At 32.8% G+C, this 24,283-nt stretch overlaps 1 protein-coding gene across 3 annotated transcripts; it reads left to right on the top strand.

Moving 5' to 3' along the window:
* The first annotated feature begins 3,769 nt into the window (after positions 1–3,769).
* On the top strand, positions 3,770–22,542 carry LOC144472713 (arrestin domain-containing protein 17). 3 transcript variants are annotated; one of them, XM_078186029.1, is made up of 10 exons: positions 4,341–4,562; positions 4,651–4,783; positions 5,921–6,072; positions 7,103–7,245; positions 13,151–13,306; positions 15,301–15,512; positions 16,416–16,598; positions 18,153–18,364; positions 20,459–20,619; positions 21,262–22,542. In XM_078186029.1, exons 5-10 carry the CDS (start codon positions 13,210–13,212, stop codon positions 21,393–21,395), a joined length of 999 nt encoding a protein of 332 aa, XP_078042155.1. In that variant the 5' UTR covers positions 4,341–4,562; positions 4,651–4,783; positions 5,921–6,072; positions 7,103–7,245; positions 13,151–13,209; the 3' UTR covers positions 21,396–22,542. The 3 variants fall into 3 exon arrangements, with proteins under 3 accessions (XP_078042153.1, XP_078042155.1, XP_078042154.1); XM_078186027.1 differs by lacking the exons at positions 4,341–4,562; positions 4,651–4,783; positions 5,921–6,072; positions 7,103–7,245 and adding an exon at positions 3,770–4,330; XM_078186028.1 differs by lacking the exons at positions 4,341–4,562; positions 4,651–4,783; positions 5,921–6,072 and having other exon boundaries at positions 6,456–7,245.
* Positions 22,543–24,283: the final 1,741 nt, after the last annotated feature.

The raw sequence follows: 24,283 nt of genomic DNA, 5'->3' as shown, positions 1-24,283 counted from the left end.
TTCATCGGAGCATCTCAGATATCTTTAAAACTTAGTGTCCGTTGCTATGACAATAGACACATATTCGAGGTGCGCGGCGAGCAAGTGTACTTAGCAGATCAGTTCGAATCTTATCTCTGTCAGCAATGGTATTCTTCTTGCGGACATACTCGCAGCCGACAATCTCCCCATAGACTCTTGCGAGATATTTGTTCAAATCACAGGTGCCTGTCGACTTCATCCATTTAGCCGCCAACTCATCCGCCAGATAGACCCGAGCATTCCAAGGCCACAAAAGGTGATTCATATCCCATAAAAGTATAGTCTAGAGCCTCCTCTAGGCATATGGGCAGTAGGGGTGTCATTGATATGATAGTGGCACTCATCATACGCTTAAGTTACATAAGACGTGAGGGATTCCATACATCAGGAACATCGGAACAATGCTTCCACTTACTAAGAGATTTTGGATGTCATTTTTTGAAATTAAATATTGTACATAATGTAAATTTACATGAAGTAGATCCTTACAATGAAATAAATATTGGTTCAAAGAGCACGTCTATTGAATGCGTAGATTCTGAAAAAATTAAACAATTCTATACAAATTGTCAGAATTTCAAAAACATGAAAAAAAAAACTGAAAATGTATTGCAAAAGTTCAAGTCAAAATTTGACGACGAAGTCGTATTACAGGAGTGGTTCCTTCTTGGATTTCTGGAGGAAGAAACAAAAGACGCATTACTATCATTAAGTGTGTATGATTTTTGTAAATTGGCATTGCTGTATTTGACTTTACCGAACTCAAACACAGAAATTGGAAGATTATTTTCTTTAGTGAATAATATTAAAAGTAGAAATTGGAATAGATTGGGACATCATATGGTCGAAGCATTATGCCATATTAATATGGAATTAAATAGTATTGGCTCAAAATGTTGTAACTATCGGATTACGGAGGAAATTTTAAAGAATTTTAATAGTAAAATGTATGAAGAAGATAATATGCCACATGAATTAAATGATATAATTGTACAACATCAAATATCAAGTGACGATGATATCGGCGATGATGACGTGTAATAATATAATTTTGTAAATAATTAATGTAATTAATTTGTGAGAAATGGTATTTCCCATTTGTAATAAACTATATTGTTAAGTTTTTTCCCCTTATTTTATGTTTCCTTTTATACACAGAAATAATTTTGCAGCTCTCTGTCGCGTTGTGTTCGTAATTTAGAATTGTAATGTACCTCCATCATGCCTTCCATTTATTTGATTTCAAATGCAACTTTCTCTTCTGGCTATCATAAGATTCGCCTCATACTCATATTTGCTATTATCAGATGTCTTCATCAATTGCATCATCGGAATCCGTCCGTTATTCGCGGTGACGTCAATCGTGGCAAAAGTGGCGCCTGCGCGTGTTGCCACGCTTTAAAAAACGTGGCTTTCCTGAGCGCATGTTTATATGAGTTCGTTTGATGCCATTACGTCTCTCTACACACGACATGAATATAGAAGTGGTTAACAAGTGGTTGTCAACATTCTATAATAGACTTTTAATCATTTGATACGTTATGGTATTAACTGAGCAATTTAATTAATTCCATCACCTTTATCTGTAAAGAGATAGGAGATAAAAGATATGTAGTATAATGAAAGGTTACAACAGTAGGGTCCTCAGAAAGAAACCATATGTTATATTCGCAGATGAAACCAAATTCAATCTTTTCGAATTTGTCGGACATAGACCTATATGGCGTAAGGTAAACGAGAAACATAAATTGAAAAATTTCAAATCGATTTTCAAAACGATTCGGAATGCGATGCTTCTAAGAAACTAGATTTCATTTACATAATATTTCTAATAATGTACATCAGTTTTATAAAAGTAGGTGAAATTAATTTATATTGCATGTCAATTTATAAAATTTGGAGAAAGCAGATTTATTATAGCTATCTATTTTATAAACTTGTCATAACTCATAAATCCTAGGTAAGTTTGAATTACATGATAAATTGTAATAGGAATTAATTTTCAAGCTTGATAAAAAGATTGCACAGTCGAATGTGGCTGACTTGGCATTCAAGATATATTAATGAAGCTTTGGAGAACCTCCGTTTATTTAAAAACCAATGAAATATTTAACACCAATAACATTCGGCCATAAAAATGTTTAACGCTCGGTGATATGTCTATTATCTGTTGTACAGAAATACAAAGATGAAGGGCTAAAATCAGACTTTAGAAAAGTTCTAGATCTTTCTCATAAGTTATAATAGAATTTTCTACATGTATCTAGTACTTTTTTAAAGAAGTTCTCATACTTCCATGTTTCGATAAAAACAGATAACTTGTAAAAAAATTGTCTATATATAAAGTGACCCAAAATTGATTCGCAATCCGAATACTCGCGATTTCTGAGGTTACTTGAAGTAATTTTGCTCTTACCGAAGTACAATGCGCGACTTTGTTTTCAAGTTATTAACGAAATACTACATTGATCAATGAGAGGCAAGTTCGACTAATGAAATAACATAATCCTCACTGCTCTGAATTCGAGAAACCAAAAATATTTCTCGCAAATATTATTATTTCGTTAACAAGCTCTATGCAAAATTTGAGCTGAATTGATGCGTGGATTTTTTTAAATTACAGACAGGGACAGTGAAATAGTCAGACATCTTTCACAAAATTTCAAACCTTAACTTTGGAAAGTCAACAATTCTTCTCGTAAATATTGTTTTTATGCAATATGAAGCTATTTAACTAATTTTAGCAGAATTAGGATGGTGGGAAGGGGGTGGGGTCAGAAGTTTAATCGTATTCTCTCATAATTCTCATGAAACTCCTACTGAAGTCAGATTGGATTCTCAACAAGATGTTTCCGTTTTAACAATACAGCGAGTTAACATTTGCGGCCTCGACATAAGAAGGCAATAATCTAATGAAGGTGTTTTACATTAGCGTAACTAAGATCTTTGTCAAGGAAGGGTGGGAGGATTCCTTGACTTTATCCATTTATTTACTATACATATAGAATTATAGGCAATGCACAGTAGCAGCCAATGATTTAAAACAATTTATTGGAAATGGGTATTTAAATACATTTAAGCTAAGGTATATTTTTAAATAAAAGAAACTTTATTATTAGCTTCTAAGAACATTGATTTGTTTTTGCCCATGCACAAATATTGTATTGTGGGTAATACGTAATATTCCAATACAATTCATTTTAATTTGAGTTACACACATATTGCATGGCATACATATACATAATATTTATAAATTATATATTAATATTTAATATATATTATTTATAATATATTATATATAATATATTTAATATATATATAATATCTAAGAAATTAATTTATTATAATATTTAAAAACGAGAATATATAGATTTAATTTAAGCTTTTAAGCTGTCTGCTTTTGTCTCTATTTCGTAGTATTTCAGCATTTTCAATAATAAAATATTTTATGTTGTTTTTTTATTTTCAGAGAATTTGTTCTGTTTATATCTCATAAACGAAGGACAGATAGGACATCTTTTTATATAACCTTTTTCCATTGTTTTTGGACGTACTGCCAACTCCTGGAATGGATTCCACATGTTACGAAACACGTTAATTATAGAAAAACGTGAGCAAATAATTAAATTCTTAAATTTAGTAATTAATTAAATTCGTAAATTCTTGGAAAAACGTAACCACAGCGATCTTCATAAAAATTGAATGAAGTTCTGAAGTGTGACCAATGTTTTAGGTAGAAGCGTGCTGTACCATCACGCTGGGAGACACTGGTTCGATAGAATGGCGGGGACAGCATGGTAATCTCACTTGTGTACCACCCTGTAGGGAGCGTTCCCCGTGCACTGCGTCGCGTCAGCTGGTGTCTTGCGCAGAAGACAAGTATCGAGTAGTATAACGAGGACTCGTAAGCACGATCATCGTGTGCCGGCTTTACGAGTTGCTCGATATAGCCACACGGCGTTGTGTTTCGCGTGAAACGAAACGAAACGGGACGACGGTCGTTGTCGGCGTCGTCGACGACGATAGGACGCGACGCGACGATACGTTTGCTAAACGTTCTCCTTTATTCGTTTCGGCGTCAAATTCACCGCGAGTGGAATAATTGATAGGCTGGGGAAAGCCCGGCAGTGCACGGCTGCAAAAGGAAGAAACAGACCGAATACCAAGGAAGAACGTTTCTTCGTGACAGCAGACATGGGGCTCAAGGACTTCCGTATAATCTTTGACAATCCTTGGAACACCTATTACCCGGGACAGACGGTCAGCGGAAATATCGTGGTCGTTCTAGATAGCACGAAGAAGGTCCGCGGTACGTTGAATTGGAATCATTGCGAGCTTAGCTCGATCCGCATAACAGAATGAATCGGCCGGACAAGTTCTGTCGAGCGTCGACAAGTTATTTTCATCTATTCGTAATGCTGTGAGCCGTGTGAGATGAGAGACGAGTGCTGCACGCTGCTTGCTTATGTGTAACGTGACAGGTGGCCCTGCCTGGATTTTTCTTAACAACTCGCCGATTTGCGCAATCCTCTTAACAATACGTATGTCGAATTATGATGTTTTTCTCGCGCGATCCTTGAAACGTTACATCGTTTTACGATTAAATTGATAATTTCAAATTATTCTTAGGGACCAGCGATGGGTCGGTGATTTATTATTAACCGCACAGGAGTTTTAACGCTGGCGTTTTTTTAAACCGTTGCGAAATTAACCAGCACCGGATTTCCAATGAGATTAAAATTGTTTTAATTTTTATAAGAAGGTAACAAGCATGGATTTTTTATATTAGCAATTAGTTTGGTTGGCCGCATCGGGATTTTTAAATAGTCTGGTATCGTATTTTTTAAGTCGAAATTTTTTTAAGTTGTCTTGTTGATATTGTCATTGTTGTACGCATGCATTTTCTATATCAATAATTAATTAGTCGATTCTGACTTTCCATAGCTTCCATGATATTGATATCGGAGGTTGTCTTTCTCAGAGTAACTATAAAAGATATTTTAATAATAGGCCCCATTAAAATATTAAAGTCGTCTTGTTAATACGAAGGGTGTAGGTCTTCAATTTTTAATCGTTGAATTGACAATAACTGAATTTATAAAAGGGAAATTATCTTCATTTTTCCAGAAAGGTAATACCATGATCTTTTTACGGTAATAATTAGTAGATTTCGAATTTTTAATTTATGGAACAAATAAATAGATCAAATACGGAACTGTAAAGGGATTAGGAGAATTTAAGGATATTATCAAATTATTAATATTACAATTATTATAGTCGAAATACCAAATAAATCTGTGTCTATTTTATGATTTACAAAATTTACTTAGATAATTTTTATTTGACATAAAAATGTAGTAATTAGTTAATCGGTCACATTGGGATTTTTAATGTCGTCTCGCTGATATAAAAATGAAGGTAATCATAAGGGCTCTAATCAATCAGGCCTATTGAATCTTCTTATTTCGTTTGGTAACATTGTTTACAAAATCAAAATAATTTTTATTATTACCAAAAAGTAATAAGTAGACCGTGAACCTTTATGCAAAATAAAAATTCTCCAAACCAATTGTAAGAATAAAAAATAAAATATAAATATGTTTCTGTTTTTGACTATTTTAATAAATCGTGTAACAATGTGCTCAAGTTCTAATGTCCCTACAAATTTGTATTGGATGTATTAAATATTATCACGAATGCGTAAAATGCGCTGTTTAGTGACAGGCATGGACTTTCCTTTCTTTGTAATTAGTTCACTTATATCGCTCACAATGGTAATTAATAATTGATTACTAGGTCCTATCGAAATTTTCGATCTCTTTTATAGACCGACAATTTTTGATCATTAAATAGACAAGAAACTAAATTTGTAATTTCAACATTATTTTCGTCATTACAGAAGGATGATTGCTACGGAGAGTTTTGTTCAATCGGGAATTTTAAAATCACGTTAGTTGCATGGAAAAGGTGGCGTTCTTAGTAAAGTTATACAATTCGTATCAACTATTTTTGCAATCGAATCAACGCTGTTTTCATCTATAAGAGAGGCTGGTAATGGACTTTTTAAATTAACTATTAATTAATCTTACTTGCACAGAGATTGTAAGATCGTATTAATCATAATGATATCGCAAGCTGTGAACATTTTCGTGCAATTATACTATTTTTAAGAACACCATTCATATTATATTTGCAATGAAATTGATAGTAATTCTTGTTGTAAAAGATTGCTAACTATGAACTATTTTTATTAATAGGTAAATTACTTGGTAATTTAACATTAGAATTACTGAGACCTAAAGACCTAAACGCGACTAATTTATATTATTTTATTACCTTGACAACACTAAATTTCTTTAAACTAAAGAATTCATACTAACAGTTTTATAATGTCAGGAATTATCATTTTCACATTGATTTGGTATGTAGTTCTACTGTTGAAGACGTTTTATCATAAAAGATGTTTCAGTTTTTCTGTAATTAATATTTATATATATAGTTCTTTTCAATTAGCCATTCACAATTAGAAACTTAAAAAACGTGTTAGTAATATACCGATATTGAAAAACAGTATTCCTTACTGGTATTGTAAAATTTACAATGGCATTAGAATAACAGATTCTTCTAAAAATTAAACTTCGGAGAGTTAAACGTTACGGAATTTTGAGAGCAGTTTTATTTTATTTTTAGGTTCAGTTTCGGTCGATGAAGTAAACTTTTCCTTCCTTCTAATTTTAGTAAGAAATAATGATAAAGAAAAATTGTATAAAGAACGTCATTCTAGCAAATAATGATTAGCATATCCTTTCTACGGAAATGTCAAAATCATGTTAATTTACTGTGTTTATTCACTATATTAATTCACTGTTAACGTAAAATTTACATGTAAATCAATTATCACAGAAATTTTAAAATTCTGTTTATGAAACCAAAATTCATTGTTAATTTTTTTATATGTAAAAACAAGTAGATCAAAGTTAGTTTTTTGTGCAACTATATACAGTTTCTCCTATTTTACACTCGTTGACGTGATTAATAAGGCGAATATAATGATTAACCGCGTTTGTTTTTTTATTTGAAGATGTCGGAATGCACGGATTGACGAGCAAAGCGGGGATTTATGAATGTTCTATTTTGAGTTTCGTTCTAATTTGTATGTGACACACGATGCATATCTCGAAACTGCTGTCACCGCAACGCAGCGGTGATTTTTTTTCCCACAAGGTATAGTTTAATTATAGCACGACCATGCACGCCCGCATAGTTGAAATGGACAATGACGGTCAGTCGTGGAATATTTGTTTGTGTCACGCCACATTGTTTTTACAATGCCTTGTCTATTTCTACATTGTTATTGTTTCTTTCGTAGTGTCCGCCATTATACTTTCATAATGGAGTTTGTGTATTTTCTCGATGCCAGATATTCTACCATTGTACCATATTGTATTTGGAAACTCGTTTTTGTTTTCTTAAAACACAGATCATTAGGAGGAATCTCTGAAGAATATGTAATAAGAAGGTGTGCCATTAAATAATAATAATGATAATGATTCATATTCGTTCTAGAGCTTTTACAACGATATTTATTATTATTATATTTTCTGACAACAAATGTAACAAGTTAATTACACATGTATATTTACAATGACGAATAGCGAATAATATTTTAAATTCATATTTGATAAATATCTGCGTAATAAAATTAGTATTATAAATACAAAATACATAGTTTGCATGCTAAAGCCAACATAACTTGTATTATAAATATTCGGTCGTTTTCTGTTAATAATGGGTATCTTAAAATAATTTTACGAAATCTGAATAATATTTAAACTGGCACCATGAAAATCTTGATTATATCTTTCTATACTATATAAATTATAAAATATACTATTATTTTTAAGACACTTCTCCTAATAATAAATATTTTAAACAGAAATGTGAAGTTTTGAAAAATACTTGTAATGCATGTACCATCACAACATTTACATCATGAGATAATCTAATAATTTTAAAAATATCGTTCTTTCGTAATTAATATTTTAAGCTTATTACGCTTCAAACGTGATTATACAAGTGGTGCCATAAACTTTTTCCAACGTTGGCAGTAAATAAAATAAATAAAATAAAATTGCTAATATTGTTCATATTCATAACATTAACAGGTTATTCTACGATTGTTTTTTAAGTAGGCATTACAGTGGTTTGTAAAAGTTGAGATTATTAAATGCTGATTATAATAAAAGAAAATAGCGTTTATTGTGTTCATATAATTACAAAGCTGATATTTACTGTGCCACTGTAATGACAAAACTAAAATTCATTGTGTTAGTGTAATTATAAGATTGATATTTACTCTGTTACTGTAATTTCAAGATTAATATTTATTGTGATATTGTAAACCGCAAACTTGTTATTTAAATCAATTAGGTCTCCGTCTGTTTGCAACATGAAATGCGTTCGCAACCCTGTCTTTGATTTCCCGGTGGTACACCTCCACCATTTTGTCTAATAATTCGAAAAGCATTATACCCAGCTGCATTATTTAAAGCATCTCCTTCACGTTGGAATGCGGCATCTAGTGCGTGCGATACTAACAATAAGAATGAAGTGTTAAACACTAAAATTAGAAGTACTTAGTTTAAGACCGAGAGTACGTACTACATGCAACATTGAAGTAGAATTGAGTATCAAGCTAATATTATAATATATGTTAGTTAGATTATAATGTCTACGATAAAATCATTCTCGCGAATCAATGATTTTCAATAGGAACGCGTTTAATTGTAGATATGTTAATTAATGCGAATGATCAATTCGTTAGAGTATTTTATTAATATTGACATTTAACCATTGTAAAACTAAATAAAAGATATGCAGGAATTAATTAAATGTTTCTGTTTATTAAATTTTCGTTTGCTTCTCCTTTATTGCTTTTCGTTTCTCGCGATACAGAATTGTTTGATCATACGTTTAACGCAACGAAAATTGATTTTGGTTTATTAAAACAATGTATAGTACCGTACAAAGATGTAATCGTATGTGATGAAGTTTTACCTGTATAGATGTTTATATGTAATTAGAAACGATTATTGACACTCTGTCATCTTTTCTCTATGAACAAATATTTATATGTATAAACGTGTTTACATCGAAATCACATTTTAAACGATAACAATTTACAGTATAAACATTTGCTGCTTTCTAATCAAAATTTTAAATGATATCACCGAATTTCGTTGACTTAAAATGATATTTTTGTCTCAATAGGTGGATCTATTAATAAATAAAATTACGTATTGAATTACAGTATGATTTCGTTTTTATCGTGTAAAAGCGTGTACAAAAAATATTATGTTGTACACAGAAAATTTCATTTTACATTTTTGAATTATCCTCCAATTTAAAATTTTCTACTTTGATAGTATCTATTGTTAGCGTACGTACAATATTTATATTTCAATGAATTTATGTTTGAAATAATATTAGAAAATAAAGAGTCTGTATGTTACATGGTAACGACATTTTGACACTTTCTTTAAATATATCAATATCTAAAAATATAAGAACATGATTAATAATAAAAAAAGAAGTTACAGTCACATTAACCGCTAATTTGGGTTTCTTGCGATTCAGTCACAGTATTAAACAATAGGGAAATTTGATTTTCTAGAAATAGTGCTCTAATATGTAGCAGAGTTACAAATAAAAATCTGTCCGAATTTTTCAGTGTAAATATTTTATTGTCGCAGCAATTGTTGGGAAAAATAAATCTAATACGTTAAAAATAACCAGTTTCTAAAGATAGAAAATCAAGAATGGTGAAAGTATTAAAGATTGGATAGATTTTTCGAATCTATCCAAAAGTTACGAATTAACACAATATTTTATGATGATTCTGTTTACGAGCATCGATATAATCAATGTATATCGTGGATGAAATGTATTAATTATGACTGCGAAACTTGCTCTTTAATTAATAAATTTTATTTACTCAATAAATCTATTCAATTTACATACTTTTTCTCATTTCGGAATTTATTCATACTTACTGAACTTAAAATCTTATCCATATTTATTCTATTTGAGAGTGTATTCCCATTTAACCCTTTGCCGTATCATTTTCTTTACAGTTACTGCGATTAGGAATTTTTCAATTGATATAATTTCTTGGAAGGGACAGAACATTAACATTTATTCCGTGCCTGAATTTACCCGAATACTTAAATATTAATAACAAGGGAATAGAATTTTATTCAAATTTTAAAGAACAGTATAACATCCATATTTAATAATTTATTACAAGTAATTTCCATCGCGAGTCGGACTCGTCAAAGTACGGTAAGGGGTTAATTGATATAGGAACTTGTTCCTATATCTGTACTCAACTTAGAAATTACATTTGTATTAACTCAAATTAGAAATGTATTTTTATTTACTTAATTTAGAAACGTCTGCTTATATTTTTGGAAACTTATGCTCATCTATTCAATTTAGAAATGTATTCCTATTTAGTCAATTTGGAAATATATTACTATCTACTTTAAGGGGTATGGGTGTTGCCGGTCGTTGAAATGAATTCGGGATGCAGGTTATAAGGATTTCTTAAGCAAAAGGAGATGTGATTAGAGGATGACATGGAGTTACAGGATTAATTTTGATCACTTTCCTTGCTAACATCTATGGCGAGCAATGAAAACAACTTTGATCAAATGAAACAACTACTACTATTAGGCGGCCGGCTTTCTTAGCCATCCTTTCCCAATAGGTCTAAATTACGCTGCAAGATTACCGTATCTCTATATCCGAAAGGCGACTGGCCTTTATGACCGTCCGCTCTTACCGACATGATAACCGAAGAACCTATGCAGATTCCTACCCTGTTCCTCTCTCAGCGGGAGGTCGGTCTTCGTGACCGTCGTCTCCCATGAATCCAGAGAGACGTTCAAGAGCAACCCCTGTCCCCTTCTGTTTTAGCAGGCGGCCGGCCTTCATGGCCGTCCTCTTCCTTCCCTGTGAGCGGCCGTGGCTTACCTCGTCCTCTCTCACAGGTGTAGCCGTGATCTTTTATTTTCTTTTGTGTTTGATACGAGGGGATTTGTGACTTACCGTGTCTGAAAGCTATGGCCTTTTCACCAGTAGTTATGAGGGGTTTGGTTAGTTATGTGGTGTTACCTGCATGAGGTGTAGAGTTGGAAATGCTATGAGGTAATTGGGGAAAAAATTTTCAAAGAAAAACCCATTTAGTATGTAGCCATGATTTAACCGAGAACCCTTTATTTATACTATCTCGTTACTAGTCATGAACCGTTAATCGAATCTGCCGCGTTGTCGATGTTTCGGAGTGGTCCAGAATCGTCTACAACAATGGTCGCTAACTTTTGTCTCCTTCTTCTTTCGCCTCGTTACACTACTTAATTTATGCATGTTGGTTTCCGAGTTCGTGTCAAGAACGGGTGGGCAGCATTTTCCCCAGAAACTTTACTGAACCGAATAGATATTACGAGGCAAAGTGAGACAGGTGTAGTACGTTAAGCAGCTGTCGAGGAGGGACGCGACGATTAACCACGATTAAACGTACAATAAAGAAAATCTGAGTTTCAATAACTGTTGTATTCCTCTATATTAAACAAATTTCTCTACAGACATCGATGAGTTGCTATTCTAGTTTTGTAAATAGCTATTCTCAGATTAATTAATAAGCAATCTTCAAGGTGACTCGCGTAACTTGCATACCTCGAATAACTTTGAAATTGTTTTTTTTTACAAAGTGATTAAATACATGATCTCAAAAGCGAGTAGAAGTTCATATATGTAAGAAGATTTCCCAGTTGGCATGATCGATTAATTTAAAGTGGTTAGAGATAAGCAAACTACATGACTTAACCTAAACAATAATAATACACTTATTGATAAACAAACTTCGACTTACATCGTGTTTAGACTTATCTTAATTGGAAGAAACTAAGTTATCCTTTGATGTTACAATTATAAAAGTAAGACGAAAACTTTACTTCGTTTAATTGCGGCATCCTATTGATGTACGTCGGTTTTCTTTCTTTTCATTACAGTAATTTTCTTTCTTACTAAGATAAGGCTCACCAAGTTTGAGGTAGAGTGGCGTTAATAACCGCGAAAAAGAGAGGTTCTCCCACCGCACCTTATGCCCCCCGAAAAAATTAAGAATTATTAACCGCCACACCTGGTAAAAATGATTGTATTTGGAGAACTTCTAATCATTGTGATTATGAAGAAAATGGTGTTGTATGGAGTTAAATTATCGGACACGTTTAACCACGTTTGATATTTTTAGCAACGAATGCGTCTCCTTTCCTTTTATAACATGAACAGATGGTTTCCCCTTTACAACATTTCTAGAGAAATGGAAGGGATGCAATTCACAGAGAATTTGGGTAGAGAATGATAACCTACTCTTTTCGTAGCTACCTTGATGGTGGGTGAAGTAAACCGTGTAAGGACCATGTAAATTCAACCGTGCACTTGTATTGTTTTATGTCGAATTTTCTCTTTGGTGCATATTATTCTATTAGGTTTTTATTATAATAATTAATTATAATTATTAATTGTAAATACTAAATTGCTTTCGTATCGTGAACAAGTCCCCTAATGTAAACAAATCTTTAGAAATCTTTAAAAACAAATTTTTAGAAATGTGCAAATGCTCCAACGTTAATAAGTCAAACAGAGTTAAACAGTCACAATGGTATAAATAAAAAATGGAAGTATGATTTACTCGAAAAGAAAAGTCTGCCTGAATTTGATGTAGGATTAATTATTTAATTTGCTTGTTTTGAAAGCGGCCTAAGTCTATTTTACAAAAATATCGAGTATCGAGAAACATTAATATTTACATTACAACGGTACATATATATATTTATAGTTTTATTCTCTAAAACGCAATGACATTACACTACCGTGTTATCAGTTATCAATATTTTGAAATATATTAGAACGCAAAGTTCTTAAATATTTGAATTTAAAAATAAATAGACATAGGTCGCTTTCAAAATAAATGGCTCAGATAACTGTTTTATTTTATTCTTCGTATATGCTATACCTTCACAATTTCTGTTTGTCCAAAGCAATTTAATAAATAATATTTTTACAGGTATTAGCGTGAAGGTGAAAGGCTTCGCAGACACTTGCTGGACAACAGACAAACAAGAAATGGACGAAAGAGGACAGTACAGAGAGGGAACACAGACGGTGACGGCCCACGAGGAGTATTTTGACACCAAGTATTATTTGGTCGGATCAGCTTCGGGTAAGATTTCCTCGTTTCCTCACGCTCCTTGCAACAGTGCTCGTGCGATTCGAAGGGAGTAACGCTCTAGCTCGCTGCGTAGCGCAGGGGGAGTTGTGGACTGTATGTATTTTCCGACGTTTCCCGTGAAAAGGAATACGTCGGTGGCAGGCGCGCGGATTCAAACCTCGGTTCACACTGCAACCGCTAAGGGCGTGCAGGTTCAAATCAAGGTGCAATCGGCAACGGCTGCAGGAGTTCTTAGCTGCTCAACCTAGAGCGCAACTCAGTGGAGGTTGTAAAGTTCCACTTGTGTTTTCGGGGGGTGAGACCGATTGAACAGTCTTTAATGGCGTTATTTAGCCGCCCTTCTTCCAACCTCTCGTTATGCTTCTATTCGTCATAAATGGCGAGGAGGTCGAAGAGGCTGGACCGGACACTCGACGGTATCCGCCATCGTCCACTGCACAAGAATGCTTCTATTCGTCACAACTATCTCCTTACGGCTGGTTATACACCCTCTTATTTCGACAGCAAGACCAGGAATTCTCGTCGAGAGACTGACAGGCTCGTATCACGGCAGCAATAGGTACTCCGGACGAGCTGGCTCTCAAGACGTATGAAACGAATGTCCACAGAGAGATAACTGTCGAAAAACTTACTTGTTCGAATCACGGCAGCAATGGGTGCTCCGCTCGAACTATGGAGAAATCGTCACATACGATTCGCAACGAGACTGCCTGTCTTCCAGCAGCACTCGAATGTGTTCTCCAGACTATCCTTTCGACCTTCTCTCTTGACTGGTGGATCGTGAATGTTGCAGTCAGCTGCGCGAATGCCGGGCTATCCTGATTAATTGACACGCGGCGCTGACTGTTCGGTATATCTATCTCGCTTGTCTCAATATCGTTGCTCTCTCTCGGCGGTGTGACGTCACCGCGTGTTTTGGAAATATTCTAACGTGTCCATTGGATTTGACTTTCGACAGTGTACACTACGCGAATTTTAATCGAAATCAAGCATATCAGCTTGATTTTTTCTATCTACTATTATTGTCTCGCGGACTCCTCTTGAAGTTCATTGCCCGGTCACGCAGCATAACAGGCATAGAAATCACGTTAGGGAAACACACTCCGCTAACGGCCACGATTTAAACATTTATAATTAAATCAAGCAACTCGACTTATTTTAGGAAGATAGAAGGATTAGTTTAACTTTAGATCACGATAAAAGACGGTTTGGAAAGACTACATGAACAATTTAAAAATCTGATCTTTCAAATCTGTGAAAGAACATTTGTATTACTAATGGACTAAATGAACCGTTTATTTTGAAAGTGGTCTAAGTTCATGCTTATGTATAAGCTTATGTATAAAGTTAACCCTTTGCACTCGAGTGGCGACTCTGCAGCGCTATTAAAATTGTTGCAACACGTTCCAAAGTTATTTTTTACATATATCACCGAAGCTTAGATTGAAAAATTTGTTGAAAGTGTAATTGTTATATGAGTCACGAAACTCAATTTCATATGCATAGGATAAAGGGCATAGCCGATGTTTTTCAATGAGTCATATACCGTTCGATAGCTGACCAATAAAAACTCATTTGTGTAAAATTTTAACCCTGTAACTTGTCCGTGAAGGTAGTTACAGGGTAAATTAGATTTCGCGGTTTTCCGGCATTTTTCCACCTTTAGCGGCTTTCCAAAATTTTGAAAAAATATGGCTTATTTTGGACATCAAGCCGGATGTTACAGAATTTTTTCAGATTTTTCAGTTGCAAGCTGTGATTATCAAAAATGAAAAACCCCAAAAAATCGGAAAATTGAAGATTTCTCGAAAACTAAAATAGGCAAAACTTTTATATTAATTCCCTAATAAGGTAAACGGCAAAGGCAAAGGGTTAACAGAGATGTGTATCTAAGTATCCCTACTTAAATGTCCCACTCTCCGCAATAATATGTTAACAATATGTTGTTTACGAAAATGTGGTTTTAATGATTAATTTTGTTTTAGGCAGTGAAATCGAAGTGCAAAGTGGAGAACACAAATTTCCGTTTCAGTGCGTCTTACCCCCCAATATACCAAGCAGTTTTGAATCCGATTTCGGATACGTCCGGTACATCGCTAAAGCAACTTTGGATCGTCCTTGGAAGTTCGATCAAGAAGTGAAGAGCCCCTTCACGGTGATACAGCCGTTCGACCTGAACCAAGAACAGAGGGCTTCGGTACGTACCTTGCATATGAGTCTGAAAATTATTAACACAGGCATTAAGGCTCTGATTTCGATAAAAATTAGATGGAAAAATTGAAACTATTTTATATGAATCAAGCGGGTGCCGTCTGGCCATCACATATATTAATTCTACTTTTGACAAGTTATATAAACCTGACGGATCTTTAAATTTATTATTTTTATTTTTTAAATGAAATATGTTACTCTTTTTTTTCGACTTATTGCTCCATGTAGAATCATGCCCTGGTAGGTTGAACCACAATTTTTCACCCATTCTGTATATCAGCTTGATATACAAATATGTCTTGAAAGGATAAAACAAGCTTTGAAAGGATAAATGAATAATGTTTTTGGATAAACATTTATGTGTAATAAAATTATGTGTAATAAATTCAGTCAAAACAAAAAAATGATCACAGTTGTGAACAAACTTGAATTAGTACAATCACGTACGATCGTGATCGTGATTATGTGATCACAGAAATAATTCATGGTTAATAACCAATTGCGTCATCTCCATCTGGTACCACTGATCAACGTCGTAGTGAATTTTATTTTTTTGTTTTATCGTACTATTATTGAATCACACAAATATTTTTATTTAGATTTGTTAAAAACTACAGCCTATATTTCCATCGACTGTAATGCCACGATTTTAAGAATCATTCTGTCCAGCTCACAGTAGTAGATCAAACGCTAAAGAAACTCCTTCTAAATATACAGTTAGAACTTCTCATTGATCGGACGGGTACATTTATAATTATTATAACTCATGCAAGGTCTTTCATTATCATTTATTATTAAATTATAAAATTATTGAACTACAGATTAGTTGGTATATTCATGGTATGTGCTACACATGTAAGTGATGCAGATGAAAATTAATCATTTTCAGGAAAGGATACAAGAAGAGATGAGCAAAACGTTCTGCTGCCTATGTTGTGCGAGTGCGCCCCTAACTGTTAATTATTCTTTACCGGTTAGAGGGTACGTACCAGGACAGTCGATGCCAGTAAAGATCAATGTTGAAAACGCATCCGGAGTAACAGTGGACACTGTGAAGCTCATTCTTTGTAAGGTATGCAATATATTGTTTCTATAGGGCTTCACAGAACTTCTTTTACATAAGAGGATGATCTCCGAGGCGATTTTCAGTGATCTCTATCTAAGCAAAAATCTTTTCCGCGGCTTCGTTAAAGAGTTTTTAACGGATAGCACTGACCAATTAGAGAGCATCGTACAACTGATGCATTTCAGGTTCTTATCCACGTGTGCTCGTTCTCTCATTGGTCCGTGTTTGTCGTTAATAATTGGATAGTAATACCACACTGTTTTTCACTGTTCTGTTATAGTGTAGTAACATTGTTTTTCGAAAGATGAAGTATGAAGTACAGTAATTCATTAAATTATTAGGATATCTTTTAAAACGAAATAATTCCTTCAAAATTAGACCAAATAACTTGAATTTTGCTGAGGTGTTAGAAAGAGTAGTTTATCAGACACAATGTTTAAACATTTTTCTGCAAAAATTACAGTTAGTTTGATCAGCAAAATAAATATTAAAAAATGATGTTCCTTAATATTTTTGATCCGGGCTTGGAACAAAAATTTAGACAATACTTTTAAAAATTTTATCGAAATTAGAAAATGTTGTGAGCAAATCGCCGATCTTTATGCAAAATTACAATTGCATATATTAATTGTAAGAAACATAATTTTAACCCTTTGCACATGAATAGCGACTCCGAGGCGTGACTAAAAATTGCTTCAGTACTTTATAAAGTACTTTTTACATTATTAAATCGGCGTATATTTAAAAAGCTTTTATCAATGTAAGCATTGTGGAGACAAATAAGTTTCGTTTTGTATGCATGCAAAACAAAAATAATATAAAATCAGAAAACTATACGTTGAAAGAAATATCCTGATTATCAAGTCAAAATAGTTTCGAGAGCTAAGAGTAAAAAGTTGAAGATAAGAAGTATTCTTGAATCATTCTAATATCTTTTACAGTGGTGTATTTGATCTATTCATTTCTTTTATAAATGCATAAAATTCCCAGTCTGTTTCTAAATTTCGATTAATTACAATTAGTGAAAATAACAAATTTGCATGAGTTTTGATCAATAACTGTGACAAATCTGGACATTTTTTAATCTTCTAATGGTTGTGGTTAGTCTCCACGTTGATCAATCATTTTTTAAATGATTGCTTCGATTCCAAAGAATTCCAATTTTTATATAAATTTGTATAAACATTGTCTAGTAAATTAGTCCATCTAACGGGTAAAAGAAATTCAAGAAATCAACAAATTAGAAAATATTTCAATTTTAGAATATTTTGTGCTGTTTCCGAGATATATTAACTTGAAGTTGAAAATAATCGAGTTTCACTTAAAAAATGATGTACATATACAGAAGCATATAAAAAACCAGACTAGATCTGATAATGTGACCGCCTTAGTAGCAGTAGGAGTTCCGTGCAACGTAATGTTGTGTTTGAAATCGTTCCGAGCCCTATCTTAGACAATTCTTGCAAATCAGTGCATCTCAGAGCAACTCTTTCGAAAAACAGAACACCGTAAATACTTTACACAAAATGTTCGACAATAACGATGAATCGTGAAGTCTAGATCGTAACTTTCCGCGCAACCACGCCGAGCACCGACACGAGAACGGAAGAAATCGTGGTAGCGGAAGTTGGCAAAGGCCCTGTCGAAGGAGGTGGAACAGCTGAGTACGAACAAAATCTCGAAATACCTCCGCTACCGCCATCGAACCTTGCAAATTGTGGAATCATTGACTTGGAGTACAATCTGAAGATCATGGCATGTGTATCAGGCTGGTTGGTAGATTATAATTTATAATAAATATTTGTTGTGAAACACCTGGCCAAATCTTCTCGGTTAAATACGAAATTGTAAAATTAATTGACAATATGTTCGTTTTATTGCTATTAAATATTATTTTGTGACATTAACAAAGGGATCTTGGCATATAATACAAATGTTATATTAGGAATTCGAATATTACGTTTCTTTATTAAGTTTCCTTTAGTTATTACACTATTTTTTTATTTTTCCGTTAGTTTCAACAATGTAAAATAATATTTAACAACATTAATGCCTTATTGTAGGCCGCGCGGTTTTATGAGAAATTTTCGTTGCTATTTTACAAATAAACAAAATTATAATTAAATTATAGTTCGTAAATCTGGAATTAACTATCAGGTAACGAAATACGGAAGAAAAAATGGAAGAGCCTTAATCACGCGTCTCGTTTTGTTGGTGTTCATAAATAACATATGTTTTGTTATATTGAAAAGTAATAGGATTTTTAACATAAGTAGATAGATCTGTATGTATTTATGGCAAGTGCCGATATTTTCAAATACATATAGGGGAACCCGTACATTGCAAACTGAATAATATTAGATTGGGGAGAAAGAAATCCATTATTTTTTCGGTAGATGGTTATAATGATCGATATCTGAAAAAAAGTATCGACCAAACAATTTCAGATTTATGCTCGTTGGAAAGATGACATTTCGCACTACAAAACTTCTTTTGCTGTTTTTGTTTGGTCCATTCAGTTGTGAGTTACAGGAGTCAGCAAAGAGAACATTCGGTACATTTTACAGTTTTTCTTCCAATTTTGGTTTCGTTGATTGCGTTTAGGTATTTTTAACGTTAAAGATACAGCTCGCACAGATAGGCCTGTCGTAGAAAATGTTGACAAAATCACAGAAATAATCGAAGTTGACCGAAATGTTAGCAGTCGTAGCATCGTCCAGGAGTTAAAGATTGACCATAAAACAGTTTTAAACCATTTTCACACAGCTAAATTCAAATAGAAGCTCGATGTTTGTGTACCACATCAATTAACACAAAAAATATGATAGACCGAATTTCCATCTTTGAAGCCTTGGCCAAAGGGAATGAAATCGAACCATTTCTTGAACGATCATGGTCAAAGCTCGGCGAAGCAGGTCAGACAGTGGCCGAACCAGGACTTACGGCCAGGAACGTTCTGCTGTGCATTTGGTGGGATTGGAAGGGAATCATTTATTTGGAGTTGCATCCTTATGGTCAAACACTATATTCGGATCTCTACTGTCAAGAACTGGACCGTTTGAAGCCAGCGATTGACCAAAAACGGCCAGCCTTGCAAACAGGAGAGGTGTTGTGTTCCATTAGGATAATGCCAGGCCACACACGTCTATAATAATTCGCCAAAAAATCCAGGAGCTTGGTTGGGAAGTTTTGATACATTCACTATATAGCCGGACCTGGCACCAAGCAATTACTATGTTTTTCTTCCATTGCAAAACTTCTTCAGTGATAAGAAATGGGCACCGAGAGAATATTGTGAAAATCGGTTACAAGATTTTTTTGCTAATAGGATTCAAGATTTCTATGAGAGAGGCATTATGAAGATACCTTTAAAATGGCAATAAATTATAGAATAAAACGGTGCATATTTGACCTAAATCGGACAATTCGAAACGTGTTAAATAAAGTCTTAAAGTTCACGTGAAAATAATGGATTTCTTTTTACCCAATCTAATATTTTCACATAACTTTTTTCAACAAACAAGTTCTTCAAAAATCACAAATAAAAGTATCGTCACTTTGTAATTTTAACTAATAAAACAATTAATTACTATGAATCATCCAAAATCAGTGTCTAAACACTGATAAAGCTTGTGAAATATGGACATATAAACGTTTGTGATTGACTATTTACTGTAGCAGTGAAAATTTATGAGAAACAGTTTGATGCGTTCGGTAATTAAATAGGAAAGGTGCTAATTTTGATGACACTGTATCGAATGCATTATAATAATTTTCAAGACTGCTGAATAGTTTCAATATCCCATCTAAATAATCGACTACCTCGCGTATAATTTATACTATTCCCATACATTGTTTGGTTTTAGGTACCACAGGAACTTATCTAAGAATTCTCTGGTGTTTGTGGGTACTATACCATTGGTGAATTATCAAACTCCCAGCGCGCCGCTAATGGACCCGAGCAAACCAGAAATTGGCTGGACAGCTCCAGAAGGACTACCAACATCGAATTTATACCCGAACTTACGTAAGCACATGAATCAGATCGTTTGGCAAATTTTATTTTAAATAATAAATGACAAATTATAAATTAAGTTAATATTCCAGTTGTTCAGTAATAGTTACATTTTTATTCATTTAAAAAACCATTTCAATAATTTTCAAATAATTCGTTTATTATTTTTTATTTGTAAGTAAATAGTTATTTTTAATTTGAATTTTGGGGAAAGACAAATAATAAATAATTTTTGCTTCTGTTTCGTCCGTTGTATATTATACAATTTCATACATTAATTTCGTAAATGAAATATTACTTTCTATTCGAATTTAAGTGGAAAGTAAATAATAAGTAATTATTATACTTTTTTCGCTTATTGTATAATAAATATTAATTTCTGCAGTGATATCGCTTAGAGTGATTGAAGACCATTATTTCGTGACAATGACGTGTATAATTAATAAGTGAGAATTGAGATTATATTTATAAATTAGGAGTACGTTTCATTATTCTAAATAATTTATCTAAATCTATATGAGTAAACAGTAATTATTTTTGTCTTTTTCTTTAACTTTCACATAACAAATATTTTTTATTTTAATGGACATTTAGGGAGGCACTACGTTTACTATATCCTGCACATTATAATTGGCTTTTAATTGACTTTTTCAGCTCCACCGACCTACGAGGAATCGGCAAATGGCGCTAGGAGTCTCTGGGAACGCGGCGAATCCGAGCACACAATTGGCATTTCGAATCGTTTCGCACCGAGATATCCGGTCTACAATTTCGCATCGGTCCAGTGAATAACGAAACGATTTGAAGGATACGATTGCATACTTCACAACGCTGCCTAGAAAGCACATTCTGAAAGCTTTATAATGGAATTAGAAATTAACGATTGTCACGAGCATTTTGAAGGTCATTGTTGCAATTATTGTACATTTTCAAATGATTATTTGGAATTTTGAAGATCGTTTTAATTGAGTTATGTTTATAATACTTAAAGATACTTACTGAAAAATACTTCGAAACACTCGCTGTGACTTACACAATTGTTCGCGGGAAGTTATTGCATTTATGCATTATGTTTCCATTGAAGTTGCATTTTAAATCCGATGCTGTTACTAACAGAAAAATTAATTAATTGAGAATTTAAAAATTAAACATAGTGGAGATATTAAAACATTATTCGTCGGAGAATTTTTTATGAAAAAGTTGTTGTATTCATGGAATGGACTAGTGTGTCAGTCACAGCAAATTTTAAGTACGCATAAATATAAAATACTATTCAATTAAGTGATATTTTTTTATTAACTTTTTATTTATTAACATTTCTTTATTATTTAAATACTAATTAGAATTTCATGAATAATTATTATATGAATCAATTTCCTATGCTACGACTGATGAGGGCTGTACATATATTCAGAAAGATTTATTTTCACACAAAGTGATTATTATGTGAAGCAATTATATTTCTAGAGAAACGAATCAAATGAAGAATAAATTCGTTTGTAAAACTACAGTGCCTCGAATAAAGATAGTATTTGGTTAATTGAAAACGCACAATTTAGAACCACTCAGAAAGCAAACGATCAAGGTTTATATTTAGGGTTTTGTAATTTTTCAACGATACAAAATATATTTTTCTACGAGAACGCTCGTAGCTGTGTATTAAATTCAAAGCAATATTAGCTATTTATATTATTTAATAAACGTTCGTTGTATTTAGAAATATTGTAAGTTATGTCTATAAAATTTATTATATTTGTGTTGTTAACCTCGCGTATCTACGACAATTCTGTTTGATCTACGTTTTTATGAGTATATGTGATTACGTATTATTATTTATATGTGTATACAATATTCGAAGACAAAGAATCTAAGCATGAATTTCAGAAACGCCTTTATATTTATCACGTTGTGAATAAAATGTACGTTTTTGGTATAGTGACGGTTTTCAATGTTATTTCATGCCCATATCAGATTACAACTTTACTATTCAATACCCGTGTCAATTTACGACTTTGGATAAATGATTTTTATCGAGATAATGTATAGAATTCTTTGTAATTCTTACGTATAATTATACAGAATATCAGACTAGGAAAAAATGCAAGTTTACATCTTTATAAACAACAATAATTGTTTAATAAATAGTTAGATGTAATTGCAACATTTGCACTATAGTAATGCTTTATGCAACTTGCGTTTATTGCTTTTTATGTTATAATTGTAAAATTTTATAATTATTTGTCTAAATTAGAGAAATATTACATGTGATAATATTGAATAATTTTCGAATATTTCAAAAAATTTCTATGATAATATATTCAACATTGTCAAACAATTTTAACGTAAGATTTAATAGAAAAATGATGTAATACATATGTTTTTGAATGCGTAAGAGTTGTTTGTGTGATCCAGACAAAGGCCGATTAATTAAAAAATATTGAATAGAACTCACGTAGACATTTATACTCAAGACATACAAGATTTAAGATCTTATCGATATATGAGTATTAACAACGATAAACTATTTTAACAGTCTACGGTAGCTGAAAAGATTTTGCTTATACATTCTTAATTTTTCCAGTGTACAACTTATTTACCTATTTATTGTAATAATTCTATGTATTTAAATAGATTTGTTATTTGATACATATGTTACATTTTCGACGAAACATTGAACGTTTAATATATGCGTTACGCAGTTATTATAATGCAACCCTTAAAGCTGGAATCCTACTTTAGATTGTTATAAAGAGGATTCTAAAACTCCCGTTACTAAATCTATCATAGCAGACAAAAGATTAAGGTAATAAAAAGTTTGTCGCATGAACTTTATTTATAAAATTTTCATCTATAAACAAAAGCGTTGCTATCGCAGCAGCAGGCTTTGCTCGCTCTCCCCGATCTCGCTCGCGGCAGATACAATGTCTTAGCCTACGGCACTGTCACATTGTGCCTGCACCTTCTAAATTACGATACTACATATATTTTTAGCGCGTTCCATTAAAATTATAGGATTTAATGAGAACTTATTTATCTCATTAATTTAATGAAAGCTAGATAGATAGTTAGAGATAGCAATAGCTAAATAGAGACAGAGATAAATTGATAGTGATAGAGATAAATGGATAGATAGAGAAAGCGATAGATAGTGAGAAATAGAGGTAGGGATAAGAATAGGGATAGGGATAGAAAGAGATAGAGCTCACATAATGGGTGTTCCAGTAGTCAAGGCTTTTCGTTTACTTATCATTTGCTAAGCAATTAATAAGTGAAATTGAAAAGAAAGATGATGTCCTTTAATATTGTTTAAGCGAATAACGTTTTCAGAACTTTAACCAAGCGACTAAAATCGTCACTAAAAATATGTACTTTAAAAAAAATTTCATTGGTCTACGGTGTCTAGTTCGCGAGAAATGTAAAAGGATATACAATTCTTAAGCTTAATTTTGAAGATAAGCGAATTAATTTACATTACAATTTCATTAAAATTAGCGTTTTACGGTTGTAAGCTGAGTATCATGTACGTTTGATTGATTTGTGGATGTTTCTGAAAGCTGAAGGTCTTCTAACGTTAAAGCGCAATAAAACTAGAATACATTTCGAGAAACAGGATAGATTTGATAATAGGAGGCCATATGTTATCCTTACCCTGTACCGTGTTTTAAGTTCAAATGCA

Source organism: Augochlora pura, chromosome 7 (assembly GCF_028453695.1).
Source record: "Augochlora pura isolate Apur16 chromosome 7, APUR_v2.2.1, whole genome shotgun sequence".
Taxonomy (NCBI): domain Eukaryota; kingdom Metazoa; phylum Arthropoda; class Insecta; order Hymenoptera; family Halictidae; genus Augochlora; species Augochlora pura.
Note: the sequence above shows the minus strand (reverse complement) of the source record. Positions and strands in the feature narration are given on the sequence as shown.